The sequence below is a fragment of the Schistocerca americana genome, chromosome 4 (genome assembly GCF_021461395.2).
Source record: "Schistocerca americana isolate TAMUIC-IGC-003095 chromosome 4, iqSchAmer2.1, whole genome shotgun sequence".
NCBI classification, from domain to species: Eukaryota; Metazoa; Arthropoda; class Insecta; order Orthoptera; family Acrididae; genus Schistocerca; species Schistocerca americana.
The window spans coordinates 473,678,611-473,704,807 of NC_060122.1; the positions used below are offsets into that span (position 1 = coordinate 473,678,611).

Consider the following 26,197-nt stretch of genomic DNA (forward strand, 5'->3'; position numbering starts at 1 on the left):
TCCCATATCCCGTTTGGTACCCAAGGTACGCCTCAGTTACACGACGACCGGCCGGAGTGGCCGTGCGGTTCTAGGCGCTACTGTCTGGAACCGAGCGACCGCTACGCATTTAGAAAACTTTCGCTTACTTTCGCGTAACACCGCACGCAGACAGTTTGGGGTACGTATGTTCCATCCCAGGCGGTAATGGAGAGGCGACAGGAAGAATATCCGGCCACCCCTTAAATTAACCATGCCAACTCCGTTCATAGCCGTGTCGACTCTTCGCTAATGAAGCATTAAGGCACAAGAAAAAGAAGAAGAGAACGTCATGCAAACTATTACACTTTCATGTGCCACACTTAACATTACTTTCGTGTCCATCCAGCATAACCTACTGGGTTCTATACGTCAAACAAGTATCAAGCCAGTCACGTACTTGCGAAGGTACTCTATGTGATAATATATTGATTGGTAGTCAACAATGAGGTTCAGTGCCACGCCTTTCGGATATCTAGAAACGATAACATTTCCTAGTAATCCCCTACGCTTCACTGCCATACTCGGCTGACAGGGCAATCCTAGAAAAACAGTGTACATGCTTCCCCAATTACATCTGGGACGTCGCTTCATGTGATTATAACGATGTTGAGTATTTCCATTTAGTGTTCTGCATTTTTTAGTCGAGTCCATAGAGACACAGATGCTCAAAACAGCCACCAGCGCCGCGCTAGCAAAGCTGTTTGATTAATGCTTTCTTCGGGCACCTTCTTTGCTTTGATGCGAACAAGCTTGTGAATGATATTTATCACTGCCCCAGGACCAATGTACACTTTCTTAGTTCTGTCTCGATATAAATGACGCTTTTTAAGCTCCAGAGTCTCTACTAAGGTGACAGTTCCTGGGTCCTTGCAGAGCTACGGACGACAGTTTCTGGGTCTGTCTTCCAGGAAAGTTCGGGCACAACTAAACCACTTAACCACATTGTCAGGCTTTGAGGAATTCTCTTCGTGGAGGGTATTAACTTTATCATAAATTGCCTAACTGGTTTTTCTCTTCAAAACATTAAACAAATCACATTTTGAGCTTGCAGCTTCCTAAGCGAATGCACCATCTTTGGTGCTGTTCTATACCGAGCTTCTGCAATGAAATAGCGTGGCAAAATTTAGTTGGTTATCACTATGAGGACATTTTGTTGCTATAATACTCGGATCGTAAAGCTATTCTTCATTGACATGTTATGTATTTTAATCCTTTGCTGCAGTGAACGTTTGTGATTAGTTAGAAGTTTGTATTGGTTGCAGATCTGAAACCGAATCCCTGCCTCAGTGGGTAGTATGCTACCAACTGTCTTCCATGAACACAGGCAATGCAATTGACAGCACATCAGGTGACGATGGCAGGGCTCCATGTTCGAATCCAAGTCTGACACAGCTATAGCTATGTTATTGTATACTGTAGCCTTCCATAATACAAATTTTTGACCTTTATTATGTATCGACATATCGTCCATAGCTAGTAAGTTACAAAGCTGACACTGAAATTTTCATGTTCTAGAAGTTGAAGCTAACGTGTGTACGAAAGCTCAATGAAGAATCATTGATGTTCCCAGTACTTAACATTGCTTCTTTTCTACTTTTATAATTGTTCAAGTGAATTCCTTCATTAGAACTCTACTAGGTGGGGTGTATTATGCTATAGGGGGCAACTGTAGAGTATATGAACATTATTAGCGAGCACCTGCATCTCAACACATGCACCCCTTCGTACTTGATGTTTTCCCCGACGACATCTTCCAGAAGAATAGCTCACTATGTCACAAGGCCAGAATTATGGTGCAGTCTTTTGAGAAGCATGATAGCGAACTCACGTTGCTGTCGGTCACCAAATTCGCCTTATCTGAACCTGATGGAACACATATAGGGCGCCAATCATCAGTGACTGGTTTCGACTGGATATGCATTGTTATCAGATTTCTTATGACCTACTTTCCCCTCTGCTGTCAAGCAGCATTGCCACATTTCCTCTTCCCCACTCACCCCCACTCACCCCTATGATATCATAACCCAAGATGGTGGAACAAGGCTACTTGTCTTGAGTTTAAGTGAGAAATTCAACAAATGGAACATGGTGGAAACAGTCCATTTGTCTTAAGTTTGAAAAAGTTTGGAAACTTAAAAAGTCCACTTGTTCAAACTTACAGATAATTTTAAAACCAGGGCAGCCATAGCAAAATAATTATACATGAATATGGTCACACTATCTGGATGGCAGCCACTGCACTCACTCTGGCAACATACTGGACAACTCACAGCTTTTGTTGCCAGCTGGTACAATAACTATTATGTTGGTGGCAAACACACAGAAGGATGTCGGCTTCCAGGCTCAACACTTTTCTGGGTAACATTTACCATGAGCATCGTCTGCTGCTTGACACAGACCCACCCAGAAATATATTTTAATCTGTAAAGTGATGACAGTTCGTGATTTTAACATAGATTAGACATTCATCGTTGGTGATGGCTTTTATCAACTGAAGAAGAGTGGTAACTTTGCCTAGCCATGCCATCTGTTACTCTGTGGCATTCCGTAATAACTTCCTGTATCATATGACTTAGTATTATGTGCTCCAGAAGCTGCAACTTAAAAGTCTAATCGACTTATATAAGTCTAATCGACTTATATAAATACAGCTACATCGGACTATTGGACTTTTCATTTAGTTTCGTATTTTAATAGTTTTGTCCCCTTATGTAAACAGCTGTTACATTATACTACTTAGTCAATTAATTAAGTTCTAAATTAAAAGAATCCAAGATGGCCTTCCAGACAGTAGTTCTGCTTTCCACCAATAGTATGTTATTTGTGGGGTCACTGCACTCACTCCCTTACCTACTTTTACCACTACTCTGGCATCACACCTAATACTCCAGACAGCCAGGGAATGGGATTGTTGTGTATAAGACATAGCAGATGTGTTCTGTGCATAATAGTGAAAGATTGCCATGAAGAGTCAGAAATTCATTCAGTCGATTCCAGACAAGGAAACTGTCTCACAGAGTTGAATATAAGCATTAAGCCCCCCCCCCTCCTCTCTCTCTCTCTCTCTCTCTCTCTCTCTCTCTCTCTCTCTCTCAGTGTTCTGTTCATTGTATGTTTGTGCGTATGTGGATGTGTGTCCGTGGGGGGTGACGTAGAATTGTTTCCAGATTTTGAATTTCCAATGTCACCAATATCTGCACCAATCATTGAGCCTCTAGCTTTGCGCAATGCACTGATGAATGAATGTGTTCTTATTCTCTTCAACATAACAGCTGACGCATTCCTCAGAGTGAGATTTCAATACAGTGGTAATTTTTGATAATCCACGATTTTTTTACACGAAAGTGGCGTTATCAGATTGTAAATGGCATCAGATATGCAAGAATAAAAAAAAAAAAGGCACGAATGTTCCATGATGGTGGTGACATTGCTTAAATGGCGACAGTGAAACTATACAACAGTGAAAATAACACGCAGTGCATACGCCGTCAGGAATCTACATTCACAAAGTTGACGTATGCTAGAACCATCCAGCAAATGGTGGACGATAGTAAATGGTTCAAATGGCTCTAAGCACTATGGGACTCAACTGCTGAGGTCATTAGTCCCCTAGAACTTAGAACTAGTTAAACCTAACTAACCTAAGGACATCACAAACATCCATGCCCGAGGCAGGATTCGAACCTGCGACCGTAGCGGTCTTGCGGTTCCAGACTGCAGCGCCTTTAACCGCACGGCCACTTCGGCCGGCGGACGATAGTACTGAGTGGTATCCTTATATATATGAATTTTATGAAAACGTTTAGCTTGACCATTAAAACACTTGTCTTCAAATGAAAGAATTCATTGCTAAGCATTTCAGAGAGTGTTGCACATCAGTATGCAGTAAGTATGACACATCAGCATCAGTGCCAGGTATTCAAGCAGAATTGTATGCATATTTGAAATTCTTTGAGCATCTAACTACATCGAACCATACTAACTGAATAAATAATTGTCTCTAAGCAGTTTTACTATTTCCTTGGGCCCAATCTCCGAGATTTTGTGATACATGTAGAATGAGTGTAAAAATACAGCATGTTTGATGCAGAAAGAAAAAGGAATGCCTTTGGTTTAACAAGACAGATTTATTTTTGCTGTTAACAAAGTAAAAAAACTTTTTAAATAACAATGCTTTTTTACAAATTATAATGCACAAATAATTGTATCAATACACACACATATATATATATATATATATATATATATATATATATATATATATATATATGTATGTGTGTGTGTGTGTGTGTGTGTGTGTGTGTGTGTGTGTGTGTATGTGTGTGTGTGTATGTGTGTGTGTGTATTTGCAAATTACAGTATGTCTTAGATATTTCCCATTAGATTTATCAGATTGTTGCAATGTTGGAGATAAGAGTGTTAGTAGTTGTTGTTGTAGACATTTTTACATGAGATGAAATTCAACAGTTGCAGTGTCATAGCACAGTTTACACTTTATGGTTCAATTAGTGTAGCACATTTTTACACTTTACAGATTAACCTTCATTTTTCACAAGAGTACTTGGGAAAATATGCAACACTAAATTTCATCATGGTTTGTATGGCCAAGAGCAGGAACAACTACACTCATGTATGCATACTGTGCATCAGAAACAGTTAACTAACACACATAGTGTGCAAAACTACACACACATGGTGTGCAAGTAATAGCTTAATAACTGACATAGCATGAAAAAGTTAATAGTGTGAACAAATTCTACATGAGATACATAATATTCAGTTCAAACACATATATACAACCATACTTAGAGTATAAAAAATTTAAGTCACATGCACAGTATGCAATTCAAACTATCCAAGTCACATACACAGTACGCAATTCAAACATATACAGTATGTAATATTTACATCTAACACCTATACATCATCCATCCAAGAACTTCTGTGATTGATTTTAGTTCTGGTGTATAAACGACGTCATCACCATAGTTATGCTGGCAGTTTGAGCTATTGACTGTAAACAGCATATGCACCTTCGCCCAGTCGGTTGTCAGCAGCCAATTTTAAGTAGTGGACTTGGGACAATAGTGTGTCAACATTGTGTCACAGAGCTCAATGGAGCAACATCTCCACGTGCTCCAGAATCTATTTGAAGAAGAAAAAGTAGGTACAATGTTTGTACTAAACTCTTTGACCTCAAATCAAAACGACAACTTGTGGACGCCTGCTGCGACTTGATGTCAACGGAAAATGTTGACAATTGTTCCTGTAAAAAGTCATTATGGGTCATATTTAATATTACCAATACAAACCTGCCACAAAACGACAAAGCAAAGAAATTCATATGAAGTGTTAATGCACTTACGACATAGCCGAAATTCAAGTCAAGGTGATGTAAGAGTGGAACAGCATCCAAAAGAAGAACTTTTCTGATAGTTTCACATAGTTTTATGAACATTGTGTGTATTTTACTCATTTGGGGATTGGGTGGATCAGATGTAGAATATGTAGAACACCTGAAGCATTAAAACTACTATCTTAATGTTTCCGTATTTTTTATTAATCCAGTCACGATACTTTTTGGGCTGACAGCCTATTACATTCTATGACAAACAGGTCATTCTATTCCACATACACACATGCATACATTAGTTTTTGTCATATACACACATACATCCGCTCTCTCACTCTTTATCACTCAAGTGAATAGTGCAAATAAGGCAGGGTTTCAATCCCACCTCAAATGACTCCTTACTGCCGTGACACAATATCCTGATCTTCTGCTGTGTCACTCTAAGGAGAATATGTGCTCTCAGCTGAAAATTGACCTAATGCAGCACTGTACAGCAACACCAAATAATCGTCAGCCATGAAACCCTTGTAGCCACACAGTGAAGACCCTCAGCCCACCTTAGGGAGGCACGTGACAATCTATTTTATGGGTACATTTTGGGTCATAGACCCACAAACTGCTCGATATGCGATCCACTCGACTTGTCTCTCACCAAGACGATAACTTTATTATTTGCCTGCTTTAAGCCGCAGGGTTGTTAGTTGTGTATCGATATATGTCAAATGCATCAAGGTTGCACCTTACCCCTCTACCCAATAAATCAAGCTGTAAGTGTCCTTATAAAGCAATTTTGGGTGTTCAAAATGAGAATGAGTTTTAGCAAACGCATAATGAAAGTGGTACATGTGGAGTTTTGACGCACATACCGATATAAACAGCTTCCGTGAACTGTATTACATCCTTCACCACTTCCAGAGCCCCAAATTCTTCTTGACAGATGTAGCCCTTTCAGTGTTGTTTTGGCAATCAGTTGTCTCCAGCCATAACATTACTCCCAACAACTGATTAATTTAATATCATGATGTTTCCTTATAAAATTACCATAATTACCTTACTTAATACTGAGTTACTCATTAATGTTTCATGCAGAAAAGTTGCAGGACTCAGTTTCTTTATTTTATTAATGATTAGTTTCATGTTACCTGAACCCATTTTTAGATCATCCAAACAGAAAAAATGGTGTATTCCATAATGGGATGCAAACCATGTTAAAACTGTACATATGTGCATATCAAAGTCAAATTCGTCTATGAACATTGGCAGGACAAATATACAACTGCAGTCCCATTGTCCTGCTAATGTACGTGGAAAATCTTGACTTTGATATAATCTACATACATTCTTAATGTTGTTTTGCATGCTGTTTGGATGATTTGAAAATGGGTTCAGATAAACCAAAACTAGTAATCAGCTAAATAAAAAAAATGAATCTCGCAATTTTGGCTTTTTTCTATATCAGACTGGTTGATGCAAGCTGCTTCCCATTAGCCCAGTACTCTAAAAATCCATTCATTAATTTGTAAAAATTCTTAGCAAAATACATGTTGTGGCTGAAAAAAGGTTTTTGTCCACATACATCAGCAATCAGGTACTCTACTTGAATTTATTAATGCAGGTGGTTATAGTCAATTTCAACCAAAAACTGAGACACAACTGCATATTTCTGTAATGTATTGAGTACTTTGTTTTTTGCAGCTTTGTCGTCAACTTTGAGTGAGAAACATATTGTGCAACTTGGTGTTCTAATATAGCTGTAAATCGCTGTGTGCATTGTGCAGGCTGTTAGGATATTCAGAGTCTACCTCCGAAATATATCCCACATCAGGATCATCCATCACAGCTGAGAGATCTACTCCTTTGATTTCAGCATAGGTCAACCATCGAAACCTACCAAGAGGTAGAAATTGTTGCATAATGAACCCAAGTAAGTTGTTCTCATTAAAATATACGATAAAACTTGAATCGATGGCTGCTTAGTTATGCAATTTAGCCATTCACTATCTTTTTGGAACATCCATCGACATATTGGCAAAGTTACCGTAGATACCCCGCTAAAATAACAACAGCATGTTAGTACTGGCTAAAGCTCAAGTTTGACGCCGGTCTACCCGAGCATAGCGTAACGTGATAACCCTAGTGTTGTTCAGTAGACAACAAGGCCCAGCATGTATGTTTCCGAGCATATTTGCTTGCATACACACCAGAATTTCATGAAAATACCTGCATGTAGTAAGAGGGCATACATATGCCTCCACGTAAAGCATAACTCCCAAAGTTACATATATTAAACTCCTGCCAAAAATGTATTTTGTGCTGATATTCAGCATCTGTTATGGCACTGGCTGGAGAATGTGCATATTTCAGGAATGCAGTTTTGTAGAGTTTTGCCATCGAATCCAGATATTCCTAGGAGAAGATCCTTTTCTCCATTATGAGCTAAAACTAAGCCTCATCTAGACGTGCAGCTTGTGAGACGTGCATATCCCCCTGATAAATGGTTTCAGAAAGTTTCTGTTGCCTGCATGAATCTCAACAATTCTAAGAAGCATAGTATAATTTTACTGGTGGTTCTCTTAGAAAACAAACCATATTTCTATGTCCTCTCAACTAGGACACTAACCTCATGAATTGCTCAACCGAAATCGACCAAGTGCTTAATAATAAAATGAGCATCACACCATCTCACATTGTGAAAAAAATAGATATGTGTCATAGGAGTTTACACTTCGGACTGCATGAATTGTGTACTACCCTGCAAAATTTACTGATGACGTGGCAATGACTCAGAACCAATTCTTCACTGGTATTTGCTTTTGGTAGTCCATAAATATAACAGTCAGCTGCTTTCTCGAACAGTGATTGAATTTTCTGTGTGATAAAGCAATGTTGGTGTGATTAATTTCAACAAATTCCTTTGCAAGTGCTTAATGCTCAGAGAACAAACACTTCACAAGTTCTTCCCTGTCATAAGATTTAAAATAATTACAACCCAAAAGTGTGAAATAAAACCTAGTACAGTGCTCAAATTGTGTCATTCTGTGAGGGTTGTATGTGAGCAGAGGCATTGTCCTCACAGCCCTCAACAGTAGCAAAAGGCATTAGAGTAAGCACACGCGACAAAAGGTACCCGCTCGTTGTGTGGGAAATTCTTAAACTTTAAAAACTTTTCCACCTCAGTGAACATCTTTATGCATATCATGTTCTGGGTAGAGAACGCTGCTGGTGTTGTGTTAATTTCCCGAATAAAATGAATTCATGCACCTTAAACAGACATGCTTTGCACCATTCTATGCATTCAGTTGGGAGCAAAATTAGGTGAGGCATGTTCTAGATCTAGCAGTAGCCCCCTTAGAGTCCCCTGAGATCTGCATGTTTCTTGCAATTACCTGTAAACTGGAAAAAGTGGAGGCTCTCAACAACCTTACACTCATTGCTTTTCTGTACATCATCCTCATTAGACTCGCACTTCTCTGTGCCTATACATGAATCAACATGTGAGAATTCTCCCTCTCAAATATTGTAACTTTCTGAAGTTTGATGGGGAATTCGATACGATCATGATTATTATACCTACAAAAACAACACATACGATACTGACCTATATGCTGAACATTTTCTTAAAATCTCTCTCACAAGCCAGAAGTGTCCACGCAAATCTAAAGTTGTTGGAATTTTTAACATTAATAACACCCTGTTTTCTGTCCCCTGGAAGAGAGATATATGAAGACTCTCAATATAAGAAATCATCAACATGTGCGTGAATCAAAATATCCACGGGTATGCTGCCGGTCTATAGTGTCCAACGGGCACAATATTTCGGCGATCAAACATGTCGCCATCATCAGGTGAACTGACGGACTGAGCTCCTGTGAACGTGCCGGCACGAAGATCCGTACGCTATGGCTGCTCAGCGGGAACTGGGTTCGGTCGCGGCGGCGGCCGATTTAAATACCCTCCGCCCGCGGCGCGCTCCCTCCGCCGTCCGCGCCCAGCGCCACGGTCGCGCGGTGGAACAGATTGCGACGGCGTCTGAGATGACGTCGGTGTGATGGCTCTGTCCGCCGTGGTCGTCACAACTATACGTCTGCTCGATTTACTCCGCCAGTTCCCGCTGAGCAGCCATAGCGTACGGATCTCCGTGCCGGCACGTTCACAGGAGCTCAGTCCGTCAGTTCACCTGATGATGGCGACATGTTTGATCGCCGAAATATTGTGCCCGTTGGACACTATAGACCGGCAGCATACCCGTGGATATTTTGATTATCAAATACGCCGGGAGAAACTCAAGAATCACATGTGCGTGAATGTCCAAATACAGGTTCCTGTTTAGGGCTTTCCAAGGATCTCTTTGCTGAAATTCAAAGAATCAAGTCTGTCTTCATGTCACAACAGACCTCCTGTACCACTCAGTATGCAGGTGTTCCACTGTAATATGCCAATGTGCCAACACAAACATATGTGACCTTTACAGACTATGTAATTTTTTGCGACTAAAAATTTGTAACACAGCACTGCATTTCATTTAATAGTGGAATATTGTTGATAATATAAGATCTAGGAAACTTCTAAACCCTAAACCGGTTGGTAGGTATTCAGGAACAGGATCGAATCATGATAACCAGTAGGAATGTCGATCAGGACAGGCGATATCCTTTGCCAAGTGCACACTGAATCACTGAATATGGTAGTATTGTGGCGTGGCATACTTGATGCTTATCTTTAATAAAACAGGCAGAGAAGATGCTGCTGGCTAATAGCTGATTATTGTTACTATTCAAGCCATCTCTGGAGACCGAGAGTCCAGGCACAGCTGTCTGCAAGGATTATGATCCAGGCATAGATATGCAGCGGTTTCAAGGTGCATAATCTCACGATGATGATAGCAGCACTGCAGATGTAGGTGTTCATGGTGCCTGTGAGGTTGTGGGTGTAGGCAGTATGTGCTAATGGAGATGGTCTGGGCAACGATGATGATAGACCACAATAATTCACCATTTCTAAGAAAAAAAGTTGTGAATAAGAATTGTGGATGTGTATACAAGTGTAAAAAAAATGGGAAACTGGTACTTATGCAAAGACTAGTCTAACACCGTCTTACACCTTCAGTCCCTTATATTGTCTGTGGGGATTGTAATTGGACTTGCCAACAACCCTCCACTTCATCATCAAGGATATGCATGCAGTCCCTGACAGTAAGTGAGGTGGGTGGCTGTGTCGCAAAATCCTCACCTACAATGTGTAGGAGCCCTTCCACACTAATACGCCAGGCATGTGACATCGAAGGTGCTGAAACCGTGAACAGGCTCACATTATAACCCACTGCTTCTAGAACATACAAAGACAACAGTCCATGAGTATGGCATATATTATTATTTTAACACACACATGTTATAAAGCGAGTCATTCTACTTACATATGGTCTGGGTGCATGCACCACCAAGTTTTCATTCATACCTATAATAAGTTACTTCGTTTGGTTCAGCAATGCCCAGCCATCACCCCACTTTTGGAGCGGCTATCCGTCACATTAAAAAAGATGCAATAGCTTCATCCACCTGCATGGACAACTGGTTGCCATCGTCATCATCATCATAATCTGAAACATAAAAATCGTTAGATCATGACTGCATACACACACACACACAAACACACACACATACACACAAACAAACAAAATTTTTCATTGCTTACATAACACATCATTGTGGACGTAACCATCCATATGACAATTCCCTGGAGTTGCTGCTTCTCCTGCTGTTGCTACACTTCAAAATGGCGTCACTCTGAAGAATGATATAAAACCTATGTGCGAGTTCACCTTATACGGTTCAGGTCAAAGGAGGCTTGGTGTGGAAAAGAAACCTGAAGTACCATGTGAATCAGTATCTGGATCAGACATGAGCCATGAGTGTGTGCAAGGGTGGGGATAGGTATGTGCAGTGCTGCTGAGTGTAGCAGGGAATAATAACACAAGATGTTGTTTTAAAAAATCATATATTTTCATACAGCTTAACAGTAGTTTCACATTATCACAAGTATACAAAAAAAGAAATTGAATAATTTTTCTTTCTTCGTAGATGAAATGTTGGGCACCCGTACAATTCTAAAATTCTAACTACAGTAATCAAGCAAATATCACAAATCCATAACGATTAGTTGCTACCTTTCATACAGACAATTTTATGAATATAATCAAAAGTTCAAAGCGATGTCATTGTATCTTCATAAGCCACTGCAGGGTCATTCCAATGTATTCCATGCACTTGAGGCATTTTAACATCTCTGAAAGGTTTTCATGTTGTGACGTTTGTGGAGAATGTCGTGATAATATATCCAAAATCGCAAAGGTAGCAAATACCTCCAATACCTTCAAATGCGGATTGTTCACTTTTGTTGAGGAAGCTTTGAGTGTAAATTATAATGTTCATTTTTTTGAGGTTCCATTGTGAAATGTGTGAGATGTGGTACTACACCTATTAATTCATAAAAGTCTGTACATTACCAATGAATGGAGAGTATTACTCACGTTTTCATAGTTTCATTATGTTTAGAGTAATTTATCAAGGCCATGGATGCAAACTTCTTTAATTATTTTATTTTGAGCAGATGTCCATCTTCTCTCTCATAATAAGGAGAACAAAACCTTGTGTACATATCGATCAGTAAGTTGTAGACATTATTACCCCAGTGTAAACTGTCACATATGTAGAACTGTGAATTGAGGTAAACATTAGTGTTTGTTAATATACAATTTTTGAATTCGCTCAAGCTATGCTTACAGTTCCCCTTCCTGTCAGTCTGAGGCACAAGTACAATTAACTGAGGCATTTCTAATTGATGTTTTAGCAGTCCATGATTGTCTGGAGGCATTTGGAAGAGGGATTATTCAAAATGCTCCCACTAATGAAAACTTAATGTGTTACTATAAATTATTCATTTGTTTTCAAAGCTCTATACTTTCCAAAATATTACATGTACAAATATGACTTACTCATGAGTAGAACTGTAAACTCACCAACCTTGCGTTTTGGACTCTACAAACTGATCACACAACTCAGCCCAAGTGATAATCAGGTTTGTTCCATACTTTATGTTGCAACTACTGTCAATTATCATCACAGCAGCACTGATGCATTCCCTGAGCTGTTTCAGTGTTCTTAACAGTGGGAACACACAAATACAGTCATGTACAGTCACTAATGTACCAGAGGGGGCGTGGTGTGTTGAGGGAAGGCAGGGTATCAGAGCCACATCACCTTCAAGCTACACTCAATCCAGCGATGCAGAAGTTTTTGTCATTTAGGTAGCAACAAACATCAATATTTCAATGAGGGGGTGCCCTGCCTTATTGGAAGATAAAATTCTCAGAATCAACAGTCAGTTGTGTAAACGATAATAACTGGAACATATCATGGTAAGAGGTACCCATCCCAGTCTTCTCACAGAAGAAAAACGGCCCATACAGCTTCATCTATGACACTGCACAAAAAACATTAATCTTGGGAGAATCTCGTGAACGTACCATATTTTTGTGAGGATTTTCAGTGCCCCACACTCTCACGTTGTAGGAATTAAACTTTTGAGATAAATGTAAGGTCGCTTCATCACTAAATATCAGTTTGGAGGCGAAATGTTCATCCTCAAGTGCCTCCTGCATTGTGTGTTTCCGTGAACCATCCTTTTTTTTCTTTTTCTTTTTTTTTTTTTTTTTTTTTTTTTTTTTTTTTTTTTTTTTTTTTTTTTGACTGTATACGAAACTTTCCCTCACTCTCTCCACAGTTGTATCTGGCACACATGATCGACTTGTACTTTTCTGTTCACAGAGACAACCAGTGTTCCTAAACTGTCGATACTACCACACAGTGCTCTGTTTAATGGTGTTTCGGTTTCACAAGCCCTTCTGAGTGCAACTGCACTGTCATAACAGAGAAACATCTCACATATTGTAACACATAAAAACTCTTTCCTTGGACTGTCGCCATTTTGTCAAGGCACTGCACTTGCATCGCCAACTGGAGGGCACAATACAAATTCAGTTAGTTTGTGGTTCTGTTCATGTAGCAATCACATTTTTGCATCTAATACTTTGGAAGATACAGAACTTTGAAAACGAATGAATCATTTATAGCAGCCCTATATTTTTAAGAGCTTTAAGTACTCCTCCTTGATTACAGAGACAGTACGATTTCCATAGTAATTAGTCAAGCATAATTTTATTTTGTTCAGGATCAGCCACTACCTGGATGTATGTATTACTGTCTATGTACCAGAATGAATTCTTGCTTTACATTGACGGGAACATGTTTCCTGGCTTCAAAGTATACGCTCACAGCACCATGAGACGTATATGCATCCTGAATCATTTGTATTCGCCTGCTGTCACTTTCTCCATAAACCAGTATGGATTTTCTGAACCATTCAAATCTGATTTTGATGTAGAAACATACGTTTTTACCGTTAATGTGATCCTTACATTTCGTGTGTGATATGTTTCAGCCCCATTCACTTCGTATCTTATTTCCTGAATCACGAATGTCAATGCATGTATAATTCATTAGTCATAGTTGACTGGAGCAGTTATATTAAACAACAATTTCCAATTCATCAAAGAAGTTGCACAGCTGCAAGCCAAGCGATTTAAGGAACTGGTTTTTTCTTATGTTAACGTGTGTTTCCACTACAAAGGGATGCACTGTTGGCTGTGTGTGCTGGTTTTGTACTGTATGCCTATCCTGCTTTATATGTATGTATTATGATTTCTTCACCATCAAAATCGATGAGATGTCTGCCTTGGTCTACAATGTTCTACTTCAGATGTCTGAACAGTCGCAGGGAAGTGTCTTGCATTAGCTGGTGCCTCAATACTTTTACATCCTAGCCTGACTGTGGGGATGAGTCCATCCTGGCCTTATTGTAGGGATGAGTCCGCAGATTGTGTGCATCAATTTGTAGTTGAGATATGAATTTGTAGCAGCATTGCGCTCAACACACATTGCATAAACCAACATAAACCAACTGTATCCCTACTGATTGAGCTGGCTCATAAAATTTATCAATATTCTGCTGCAAAATTTGCTCCTTTGAGAAACCTTATACTGAAACTAATGAGCCTTCCTGTCAAAATTCTGTTACAACTTTTACTGTTCCTATTTCCGTTTTAAGCACATAGGAGATCATGCATGAAACAAGTCCTGGTACAGACTGTTTTAATTATACAGGGCTATTACAAATGATTGAAGCGATTTCATAAATTCACTGTAGCTCCATTCATTGACATATGGTCACGACACACTACAGATACGTAGAAAAACTCATAAAGTTTTGTTCGTCTGAAGCCGCACTTCAGGTTTCTGCCGCCAGAGCGCTCGAGAGCGCAGTGAGACAAAATGGCGACAGGAGCCGAGAAAGCGTATGTAGTACTTGAAATGCACTCACATCAGTCAGTCATAACAGTGCAACGTCACTTCAGGACGAAGTTCAACAAAGATCCACCAACTGCTAACTCCATTCAGCGATGGTATGCGCAGTTTAAAGCTTCTGGATGCCTCTGTAAGGGGAAATCAACGGGTCGGCCTGCAGTGAGCGAAGAAACGGTTGAATGTGTGTGGGCAAGTTTCACGCGTAGCCCGCGGAAGTCGACGAATAAAGCAAGCAGGGAGCTAAACGTACCACAGCCGACGGTTTGGAAAATCTTACGGAAAAGGCTAAAGCAAAACCCTTACCATTTACAATTGCTACAAGCCCTGACACCCGATGACAAAGTCAAACGCTTTGAATTTTCGGCACGGTTGCAACAGCTCATGGAAGGGGATGCGTTCAGTGTGAAACTTGTTTTCAGTGATGAAGCAACATTTTTTCTTAATGGTGAAGTGAACAGACACAATGTGTGAATCTGGGCGGTAGAGAATCCTCACGCATTCGTGCAGCAAATTCGCGATTCATCAAAAGTTAATGTGTTTTGTGCAATCTCACGGTTTAAAGTTTACGGCCCCTTTTTCTTCTGCGAAAAAAAACGTTACAGGACACGTGTATCTGGACATGCTGGAAAATTGGCTGATGCCACAACTGGAGACCGACAGTGCCGACTTCATCTTTCAACAGGATGGTGCTCCACCGCACTTCCATCATGATGTTCGGCATTTCTTAAACAGGAGATTGGAAAACCGATGGATCGGTCGTGGTGGAGATCATGATCAGCAATTCATGTCATGGCCTCCACACTCTTCCGACTTAACCCCATGCGATTTCTTTCTGTGGGGTTATGTGAAAGATTCAGTGTTTAAACCTCCTCTACCAAGAAACGTGCCAGAACTGCGAGCTCGCATCAACGATGCTTTCGAACTCACTGATGGGGACATTCTGCGCCGAGTGTGGGAGGAACTTGATTATCAGCTTGAAGTCTGCCGAATCTCTAAAGGGGCACATATCGAACATTTGTGAATGCCCAAAACATTTTTTTGAGTTTTTGTATGTGTTTGCAAAGCATTGTGAAAATATCTCAAATAATAAAGTTATTGTAGAGCTGTGAAATCGCTTCAATCATTTGTAATAACCCTGTATGTTTAAATCATCGATGTCGCATGAACGATGGGATATTTGCACAACTCCATCACTTCCTTCTTGTAGTTTTCAGTGTGGTGCTGCGATGTTATAGATGTGTTGTATGTTCCTATCAATGCAGTAATCCAGTCGCCTTTTCTTAAGTCGTGCATAATAACGATGATCACTCTTTTAAAGTCAGAGTGTATGACATTTGTCCTGACGCTCAATTGACAAACTTATGTGTAGTGACTTTTATTTTTACGTTTTAACATCTGTTTGCTTGATGATCAAACTACATTGCATGACATAATACTGTCGGATTTGAAATGCTAATAACTGTGAGACTAATAATGCATAAACAGTTGTTGAACCCAGAACAGTTAGGTCATGTCTGTATGTGTTTGTCATGCGATATGTGTTTCGCCTATCACATAAATGTAGCAGTATAGCCGCTGTAGGTGACTCTTATGAATTAGTTTTGAGTACAATTGTCAGATGTCAATTTATACAGCGTAGTAATGTGTTTATCCAGGGCACTGATTCAGGTGTCATTGAGAAGAGCTTGTGGAGCACTACAAGGGCTCAAAAAGAGACAAAATGTTTGCCAGAATACATGTGAAAAGTGATATTAAATTGAAAATTCTAAAAAACGAAAGATGTCATCTCACATTACTTGTAAGTATTCTTGGAACTATAGAAAACACAAGTTAGAGGAAAGCTCACGTCGAAAGAAATCCAAAAAGCCAAGAAAATCCAGAGCTGAGTGAATGCAAGAGCTATGGCAGTATCGAAAAGGAAATGGTAAAATGTCACAAAATCGTTATGTAGATAGCCCGTCAGGAATACAGTCCAAACTTTTGAGTATCTCTTCTGTAACCATTATACTACATAGTGGAACCATTGTTTTAAAGACATCAGTAACTAAATTACATTTTAATTTGAAACAATTGATTATATTTTATCCAAATATTTTCTCAAAGAATCTATAGCATGGACCTGAATTCAACACAGAAATTTAATGTATAGTTGTTGTTCTCTGCATTCATCAGGAGAAACATGAGGCATAAATGTCTACACAGATATGAATTGAAGTTTTGGTAACACTGAAAATTGTAGAACACATGGCTGTAAAGTAGCAGTGTAATTCTTCAGACAGCCTTAAGTCTCAGAATGAATCAAAGTGGTAGACAAATACTATTCCCATTCTTTTTTTTTTTTACTTATATCACACAGTTAGTGCTGGCCTTATTTCCTCAATGACTGATTATGTGTGCTCTAGGAGAAACATATTTAGTCTGTTCCCCTGTATAATTCTTCAGTGTCAAAACCTGCTGCTATTTCGCTACCTCTGCTATCCTCCACAATCTAAGTTCTACGATTCATCCACTGAACCTTGAATACTGTAAATATCTCCATTTACCAGTCTGATAGATGTTCTATCTCGAATGTAGTCTTGAATTTTAAAATATATACTAAATCACCTACATTAAATTTCTGTTTGCTCTGATCCACCACTTTAATATAATTGTATATGTTATTTAGAAGCTTATTACCACAAACATCATTTGGTTTTGTTTTTATTGTTAGACTTATTATTCAGTGATACTGTGACCTCTGGAGATTAAGATGAATCCATGTTTGGTTTTATCATTGCGTTCAAACATGCTATGATACTTGCTTCCTTTTGGAGAACCTCGAATACACTGCTCTGGTACTATCTTGAAATATCTGTTTTAAAACTCACTGTCATTGTCACTTTGATGTTACCTGGGCAGCAATTCATGCTTGTCTGCAACAATTGATCTGTCGTCTCTGAAAGCTCTTTCCACATATTTGTTTTCTCGAGTAAGGTCCAAGCACATGTGGAATACGTATCAATGATCATTAACATATCTTTAAAACTTTTAGTTTTCCATGAATATTATCTTTTATATGAAAGATCCACATCCCATAAGTCATCTAAAGCTTACATTATAACAAGTTCATGCAGGAATATTTCGTGGAATTCTTAAACTACTGCCACAGTTATTCAGTAATATCTTTTCCTTGAGGCTCTGAAGTGATTGAAAAGATTTCATTCAAATGAGGTTTATTCCTGGTGTGGTCAGTGCTATAAGCTGTCTTAATCATTCAACTATTCTGTGAGGATTGTCATAATATCACTATATATATACATTGCAGAGACTGACTGTCCATTGTTTTATGTTGTCATTAGCAGGTCAACCATGCAACACCAGTTTAATAAAATTTTAGTATTTTGGTATTTTGCACTGTTTGGGTTTTCGATTCCTCCATGACGTCAGTCATAGATAATAGTTGAGCACACACTTCCGGATATTTTGGTAAATATTTGTCAAGGTTTGGAGTTTTCAAGAATGCCAGATTTAGTAATCTTATCATTCTTTCAAATTCTCTATCGTCAATCTGTATTGCATGCTTGGTTAAACTTATGGGTTGTGAACCAAAGATATACAGCTTTTCCCTGCTTACTCCATATATTCTATCTACCTTACTATCACTGTGATGGTTAATGAAAGAGCCAATGGCATTTCTTCTTTGCAGCCATCATCTTCCTTTGAGAACTGTTCAAAGGAATCAGTAATAGGCCTAAACGTTTCTCTGAGACATTACCCCCTTTCTAAAAGCCTTCACCTTAGCAGTCATAATTTCCCTGGATAGCCTTGCGTGCTGAAATGACTTTATGTCTTGTTGACATGATGTATACACAAAACAGACTTTCAGATAGTATACAACTTATATACTCTTACTTCTTCAGAGCTTTTTCAACTCTTTCACCCCTTGCAACTAACTTGATTAACTTCAAAATTACTAGAAAATGGGTTTCTACTCAAGCATTTGTGTCCATTAGAATTTTGTTGAGTGTTTCAATTTTTGTAGTATGGCATTTGAAACCTTCATTGGGCGTTTGAATATTTGTAGATTGGAGTTTGTTGCTATCACTGATCATCTCAATTCTTGTGTCGACTTACAAACGGATAGTCTGCTTCCTCTCCAACTGCATGTTGGGAGACATGTGTGAAAATTTGTATATAGTGTGATGTATAATAGTGTAATTACCTATTTTTTTACTATACATGTGCCACCATCTTTTAACAACTCTTGAAAGTTTTATGTGTGTCGCCTGTCATACAGCTGTCTTGTTTTATGAATAACCAAAAACCCATACTGTGTGTAATTACAACAGTCTCCACATTAAGTCATAAATTCATTGAACATCATGGCAGTTTCTACATGTGCTTGATTAATATATTTTAAATTTATGTTATCTTATTAAAAGCCATGCAACAGTTCAGATTGCATAAAATATTTTTTTTTATTGAAGACAACCAGTTTCATCTAACTTTAGCTGTCATCTCCAGATCTTAAATCTCTTTGTTGTAAAATATGTTCATTTTACGCTGAACCTCACGTACAAGGTGGATAAAAATCCATTTGACGTCTTATGCACGAGGTTCAGCATAAAGCAAACATGTTTTACAACAAAAAGATTTTGAGATCTGGAGATGACAGCAAAGTCTGTTGAAACCAGGTGCCTTAAATAGAGGAGTATTTTATGCAATCTTAGTTGTTGAATGGTTTTTAACAACTAAAACAGATCGTCCTTCAGTATTCTCAAAATGAGAAAATTCCATCTTATTACTTTGTTTGAGAGCTGCTTCAGTATCTTAGAGTATGTTTGGCTCAGATAAAATATGAGTACATGTACCCCATATGACAGCTGAAGCAGAAATAGTTCCATGTTTGATATTGGTTTTCCACTGCAATATCATCAGATATACACATAGTGTTTGGCTTTAGTGTTTCTGACAGAGAAATATCGCTGCTTTCACTGGATTGCATGTATGTTATAACATCAACCTGACAACACCTCCTGTTATACAAACATCAAAAAAAAGTTTTGCATCATCTTGGTTCCCCCAGAGTTCCGGAATTTGTACAGAAAATTGGAACAAAGATCAACATAAACACCATTTCCACCCTTTTATTCCTCATGAAAACCACACATTGCATGTTGTACCACCATACAGTGAGACCTTCAGAGGTGGTGGTCGACATCGCTATACACATCAGTACCTCTAATACCCAGTAGCACGTCCTCTTGCACTGATGCATTTGTCGTGACATACTATCCACAAGTTCATCAAGTCACTGTAGGTCCAGACTGTCCCGCTCCTCAATGGCGATTCGGCGTAGATCCCTCAGAGTGGTTGGTGGATCACGTCGTCCATAAACAGCCCTTTTCAATCTATCCCAGTATGTCCGATAGGGTTCATGTCTGGAGAACATACTGGCCACTCTAGTCGAGCGATGTCGTTATCCTGAACGAAGACATTCACAAGATGAGCACGATGGGGGCGCGAATTGCCTCCATGAACACGAATGTGTCACCAATATGCTGCCGATATGGTTTCACTGTAGGTCGGAGGATGGCATTCACGTATCATACAGCCATAACGATGCCTTCCATGACCACCAGCGGCGTACGTCGGCCCCACATAATGCCACTCCAAAACATCAGGGAACCTCCACCTTGCTGCACTCGCTGGACAGTGTGTCTAAGGCGTTCGAGTTGCCTCCAAACATGTCTATGACGATTGTCTGGTTAAAGGCATATGCGACACTCACCGGTGAAGAGAACGTGGTGCCAATCATGAGCGGTCCATTCGGCGTGTTGATGGGTTAATCTGTACTGCGCTGCATGATATCGTGGTTGCAAAGATGGACCTCGCCAGGGACGTCGTGAGTGAAGCTGCCCATCATGCAGCCTATTGCGGACAGTTTGAGTCGTAACACGACATCCTGTTGCTGGACGAAAAGCATTATTAAACATGGTGGCGTTGCTGTCAGGGTTCCTTCGAGGCATAATCCCTAAGTAGTGGTCATCCGCTGCAGTAGTAGCCCTGGGGCGGCCTGAGCGAGGCATGTCATCGACAGTTCCTGTCTCTTTGTATCTCCTCCATGTCCGAACAACATCGCTTTGGTTCACTCCAAGACGTCTGGACACTTCCCTTGTTGAGAGCCCTTCCTGGCGCAAAGTAACTGGACGCGATCGAACCACGGTATAGGAATTCTAGGCATGGTTGAACTGCATGGTTGTTTACATCTTTGGTTGGGTTTAGTGATATCTTTGAACAGTCAAAGGGACTCTGTCTGTGATACAATATCCACCGTCAACGTCTATCTTCAGGAGTTCTGGGAACTGGGGTGATACAAAACATTTTTTTGATGGTCGTATATAGTGTTTAGGCTAGAATGATGTTTTTGGAAATACATACAGGTGTTGGAACTGAACTCCATCTGGGTGCATCAGCAATAACAAATTAACGTTCGTCTTGCTGTAATCCAGTGGACCTACATTTATCAATTGTATACCGTCAAGCAGGAATGTTCCATTCTTCTTCTATTTTTCTGCAGTATTGGCAGACTGGTCAGTTATTACGAAGACTTTGTGAAGAGAATATTCCATACATCCAGTTATAGTGATGACTACATGTTTACATTAGCATACCAGGGATTTTATAGGGGTGGGGAAGTGGTTGGGTTGTTTGAGGGAAGAGACCAAACAGCAAGGTCACCGGTCTCATCGGATTAGGGAAAGATGGGGAAGGAAGTCGGCCGTGCTCTGTCAAAGGAACCATCCCGGCATTTGTCTGTGGCGATTTAGGGAAATCACGGAAAACATAAATCAGGATGGCCAGACACGGGACTAAACCATCATCGTCCCGAATGCGAGTCCAGTGAGCTAACCACTGCGCCATCCCGCTCTGTGATTTTATAGGGGAAAAACGACATACAATCATGTCTTACACATTTTTATTTATGAACTCTTACATACACCTGGATATATAAACATGATTACGCCTACATCCGGTGTATTGCATTTGTACACACTATAATGTAGCGATGTAGTGCAAGCATCATATTATTGAACAATGGTTTCTTCTGCAATATGTAGAGTTTGCCATATTAGCTCTATCAAATTGGTATACAAATTTTCGTAAAATCTGTACACACGTGGCTGCCAGGTTATTTATTGACTGAGAGCACAGTAGCTATTGTATATTAAAGACTTAAATGTCTCTTCTTACAAATAAGTGTTCTCTCTCTTATTATGCAGTTACGCTGTTCATGCGATGTCACCTTAGTAGTTTTTATGACGACCCAACAACGCTGCAGGAGTTTGAGTATTCTGAGCACACAAGACCACAGTCAGAACTGAGTCATAACAAAGGCGATTCCACCCAAGTATAATATTACTTTACTGCCACAATATTGAGGGTCCTCAAAAAGAGTTGAATTCATCATATGACAGCTTTTCGATATTATCATATCTACTCCTGCTAACATTTAAACTGAAAATGTGATGAAAATTGGTATTTGGTCCTTTTGTATTGGTCATGACTTTCTCTTCAGAATATTTGTGTATTCTAGCGCAGGCTTGGCACTGTGTCTCGCCAGAAATAGCTCACTAAGTGTATCATAATGTTCGTGCATTCTGGTGCTAGTAATTGCTCAGAAACTTGGCAGTAAAGAGTGAATTCACACATAGCGATAAAAAGTTCAATATCATCCTGTGTCTGAGTGCACAAAAAACTCAAATACTTCTTGCCTGAGTATATCAGAATGTTTATACATTTTGATTCTATCACATTATTGCATTTCTGTCTTGCAGAGACATGAATTCATTCCTGAGGAAAGAAAATAGGCATAGTAGGTGTTACTAATAGATAACCATCTACAGCTTTGCATTCAGAGGTTGTGCTGTGTCTGGTCATAGTATAAACTATCTGATGTCACACAGTTTGCAGACGGTGGTCGTGCAGTTAGCGTCATGCTGCGCCAGGCTCTCTAGTCACCAGTCGTGGCAGTCATTCTGCCCTCACCAATGCAATGGCTCTCGCACCAGCGCACCCACAGACCCGTTGGCGGCCTGCAGTCGTCCCTGATTGTTTGTATACATAAAAAAAACGTTCCTCTTCTATTCGACAGACACGTCAGTAGTGTGAGGCAAGTGACGTAGTTTCGACATCTTGGATTGTGATGTCAGAAGGGTGGGGAGTAGTAAGGAGGGAAATCTGGCAAGGCTGCCTGACGTGACACAGCAAAGTAGGCCACAGAAAATTTGGTAACAATGAAGGCTGTGCGGAAACTCTCATTTACAGCCTACCTGAGATATCTAAAGAAACTTGTGGACTCATTTCCTCTCTAGACTGAGGACATTATCAAGGCTAGAAGTCGTGTCACCCAGTAATGATTCCTAGTGATGACTAATTTTTGGGCTGTGTACTTATTAATGACTTCTTGGCATGACTAATGGCGTGCTTTCAGGTCACCCAATATTAGCGTGATGGTTTCTAGTCATGACTAATTTTTTGGCTTGTGCATAATCTGTGATCTCTCAAGTTTTCTTGGAATGAGTAATTAATGCTGTGCTTTCGGGTGTCCTGCCGAGTTGTTGTCCATTTCATGCACTTTTTTTCAGACTGTAGCTAAAAGTCTGTGAAATACCGCTCGAACTTTTCCATGTTTATTTCCAAGGAATTAGAAAGTATGATCCTCGTTAAGAGGGAGACTACATTTAAACTGATCAGAATATGCATATCCCAGGACCACAGTTGATGAGGCGGTGTACAAAGTCAGTGGAATTACCATTTAATGTTTGCACCCCACATATTTGCTAAGAATATGTTTCACACAGCTTGTCAACTGGTATGCAGGGGTACCAGTATTTCTAACTATAGGTGTTAGAGGAATTCCTCCCTTGTGTACATTAGTAAGACCATTCAGTCATGGTGCCACCACTACTTGTGTTCTAAGATCCTTAATGAAGTTACTTGAAACGCCTAATCCACTGAGAAGAGCCGCCATATGTCTTGCGATTTTATTTGTAGAACCAGTATACAAGGCGTGTTTTTTTTTAAATAAGTACCGTTTCGAAATTAAAAAAAGACGTGCTAAGATATCTCAATAATTTTATTTTTGCATGAAAGCCTGTACCTTAATACACTTTTCTACATAATTTCCGTCAATACTGAGGCACTTGTCATAACGTTGTACCAGTTTTTGAATATCCTCCTCATAGAAGTCTGTCGCCTGACTTGTTAACCACTGCATCACCACTGTTCGTCATCGTATTGAAGACGCTGACCGCCCAGGTGTTTCTTCAGGTACAGAAACAGATGGCAGTCACTGAGCGCAAGATCGGGGCTGTACGGAGGATGATCTACAGTTTCTCATCGAAAAGATGTGATGAGATCTTTGGTCTGATTCGCCACATGCGGACGGGCATTGTCTTGCAGCAAAACGATGCCCTTGCTCAACTTGCCACGTCTTTCGTTCTACATTGAACGGGGCAGATTGTGCAATGTCTTACAGTAAGCTGCACAAGGCAGAAATTCCACAAGCAATACTACTTTTCCGGCCCATAAAACTATGCACATGATTTTCTGGGCAGAAATTGTTTGCTTAAACTTCACTTTTCTGGGTGAATCTGAATGCCACCATTCCATGGACTGTTGCTTTGATTCTGGTGTGACGTAGGCCACCCATGTTTCATCGTCCGTAACAATTTGGCTTAAGAAATCAGCACCGTCGTTGTGGTACCATTCAAGGAAAGTCAATGCACTGTCTAAACGTTTGGTTTTGTGCACATCCGTCAACATTTTCGGTACCCAACGTGCGCACAATTTTCGGTAATTCAAGTGCTCGGTCACAATGCCATACAAAACACTACGAGAGACGTTAGGAAAGTCATCCCGCAAGGAGGAAATCGTAAAGCGTCTGTTTTCTCTCACCTTATTGCCCACTACCTGCACCAAACTTTCATTAACGACCGAAGGATGCCCACTTCGTTGTTCATCATGCACATTTGTGCGGCCATGTTTAAATGCTCTCACCCACTTTCTTACTATCCCATCTTTCATAATGTTTTCTCCGTAAACTGCACAGATCTCACGATGAATATCGATAGCTTTTAGGCCTTTGGCACTAAGAAATCTTATAAGAGCCCGTACTTCACAATCTGCGGGACTCACGATTATCGGAGGCATCTTAAACACTCAGTACACAACGTAAACAAGGAAGAATCAGATTGTAATGGCATCAGTGCGTAGACAACAGATGTAGGTACCCAGTGCGCACGTGCAGAACGCCGACCGCAGCGCTGCGGCCGCGGTGTGGCAAAACGGTACTTGCTTAACAAATATGCTTCGTATATCTGTCTGTAAGCAATGTTGTTCAAAAGATCGCACATCTTCTTGTTGTAGTCCACATTTGGCATCAGGCAATGGAACAACACGGTAGAGCACCGAAAACACACTATTAAAAGTATTAACTATCTATATCAGACTTTTCTTCGTTAACAGTAAAATAAATGAGAAAAGTGGAAAAAAGTAAAAGTTCGTTCAGCTGCCAAAAGCAAAGAGACAACGTGGCAACGTCAGTAGTGGTACCTGTTTGCAGGCCTTTTATGGGCAGCAGACCCAACGCCTTCATCAGTGTGAGGGAAGGTTTCAAGTCACTCGCGAAGACCCCCAGTGCATCACCGTTCTTCTTCTGTGGTCTAGCGTCGCTGCAGTGCACGCTATCTGTCACCTGCGAGCGGAAGGCCCATGCTGTGGTTCTCATCGTGCTCCAGACGGTCTGTTACGTGTGCTCTTGACACACTGGAACAGATATTTATGTCGTCATTTGCTAGTGCAAATCGACCCATTGCAATGCTCGATCGATAAAGCACTGCAACCTTAAGAAACTAATGCACTGAAGAAAGAAGAAACCAAAAACAAATTAAGTTCCTAACCCCGCCCACGCACTGCCCTGTAAAACACACAAAAATAAAGATAAACAAATTTCCCCCCAAACCTTAAGATGAAGGCAATGCGTAAAGGTAAATCCTTCGAACAATAGCTGTCATTAGCCTTCAGAAGTGGAAGTAGTTAGTGCAAATATGACGTGAACGTGATAGGTGCATGCTGATGTAGTATATTTGTTAAGCTACTTCCCATTTACTCCAGGCAAATTAGTAAGAAAATCAGCAAATGGGGGAAAAATGTATAAAGTTTTGAAAGTTCTGGAAAATACTCATGTAGGGTGTAGTAATAAATAACAGAAAAGTTCCCCTTAGTATGGGGGTGGGCGTCCCTCGTTTACCCCCTCCAAAAGTCAATTTGTACCATTTTTTAAAATTGTACACAAAAAGGCTCACTTTTCGAACGGAGTTCTTATTATTAAATATATTCCTTGCAAAACTGTACACGAAAA

General features: G+C 40.0%; 1 protein-coding gene across 1 annotated transcript in view; it reads right to left on the reverse strand.

The window, feature by feature from the left end:
• The window catches only part of LOC124613557 (gustatory and odorant receptor 63a-like), a 140,504-nt gene extending 114,940 nt beyond the window's left edge, over positions 1-25,564 (reverse strand). The window contains exon 1 of the mRNA XM_047142270.1: positions 25,390-25,564. Coding sequence (XP_046998226.1) covers positions 25,390-25,564 — 175 coding nt within the window. The remainder of the gene's footprint in view (positions 1-25,389) is intronic.
• Between the last annotated feature and the right edge of the window lie 633 nt (positions 25,565-26,197).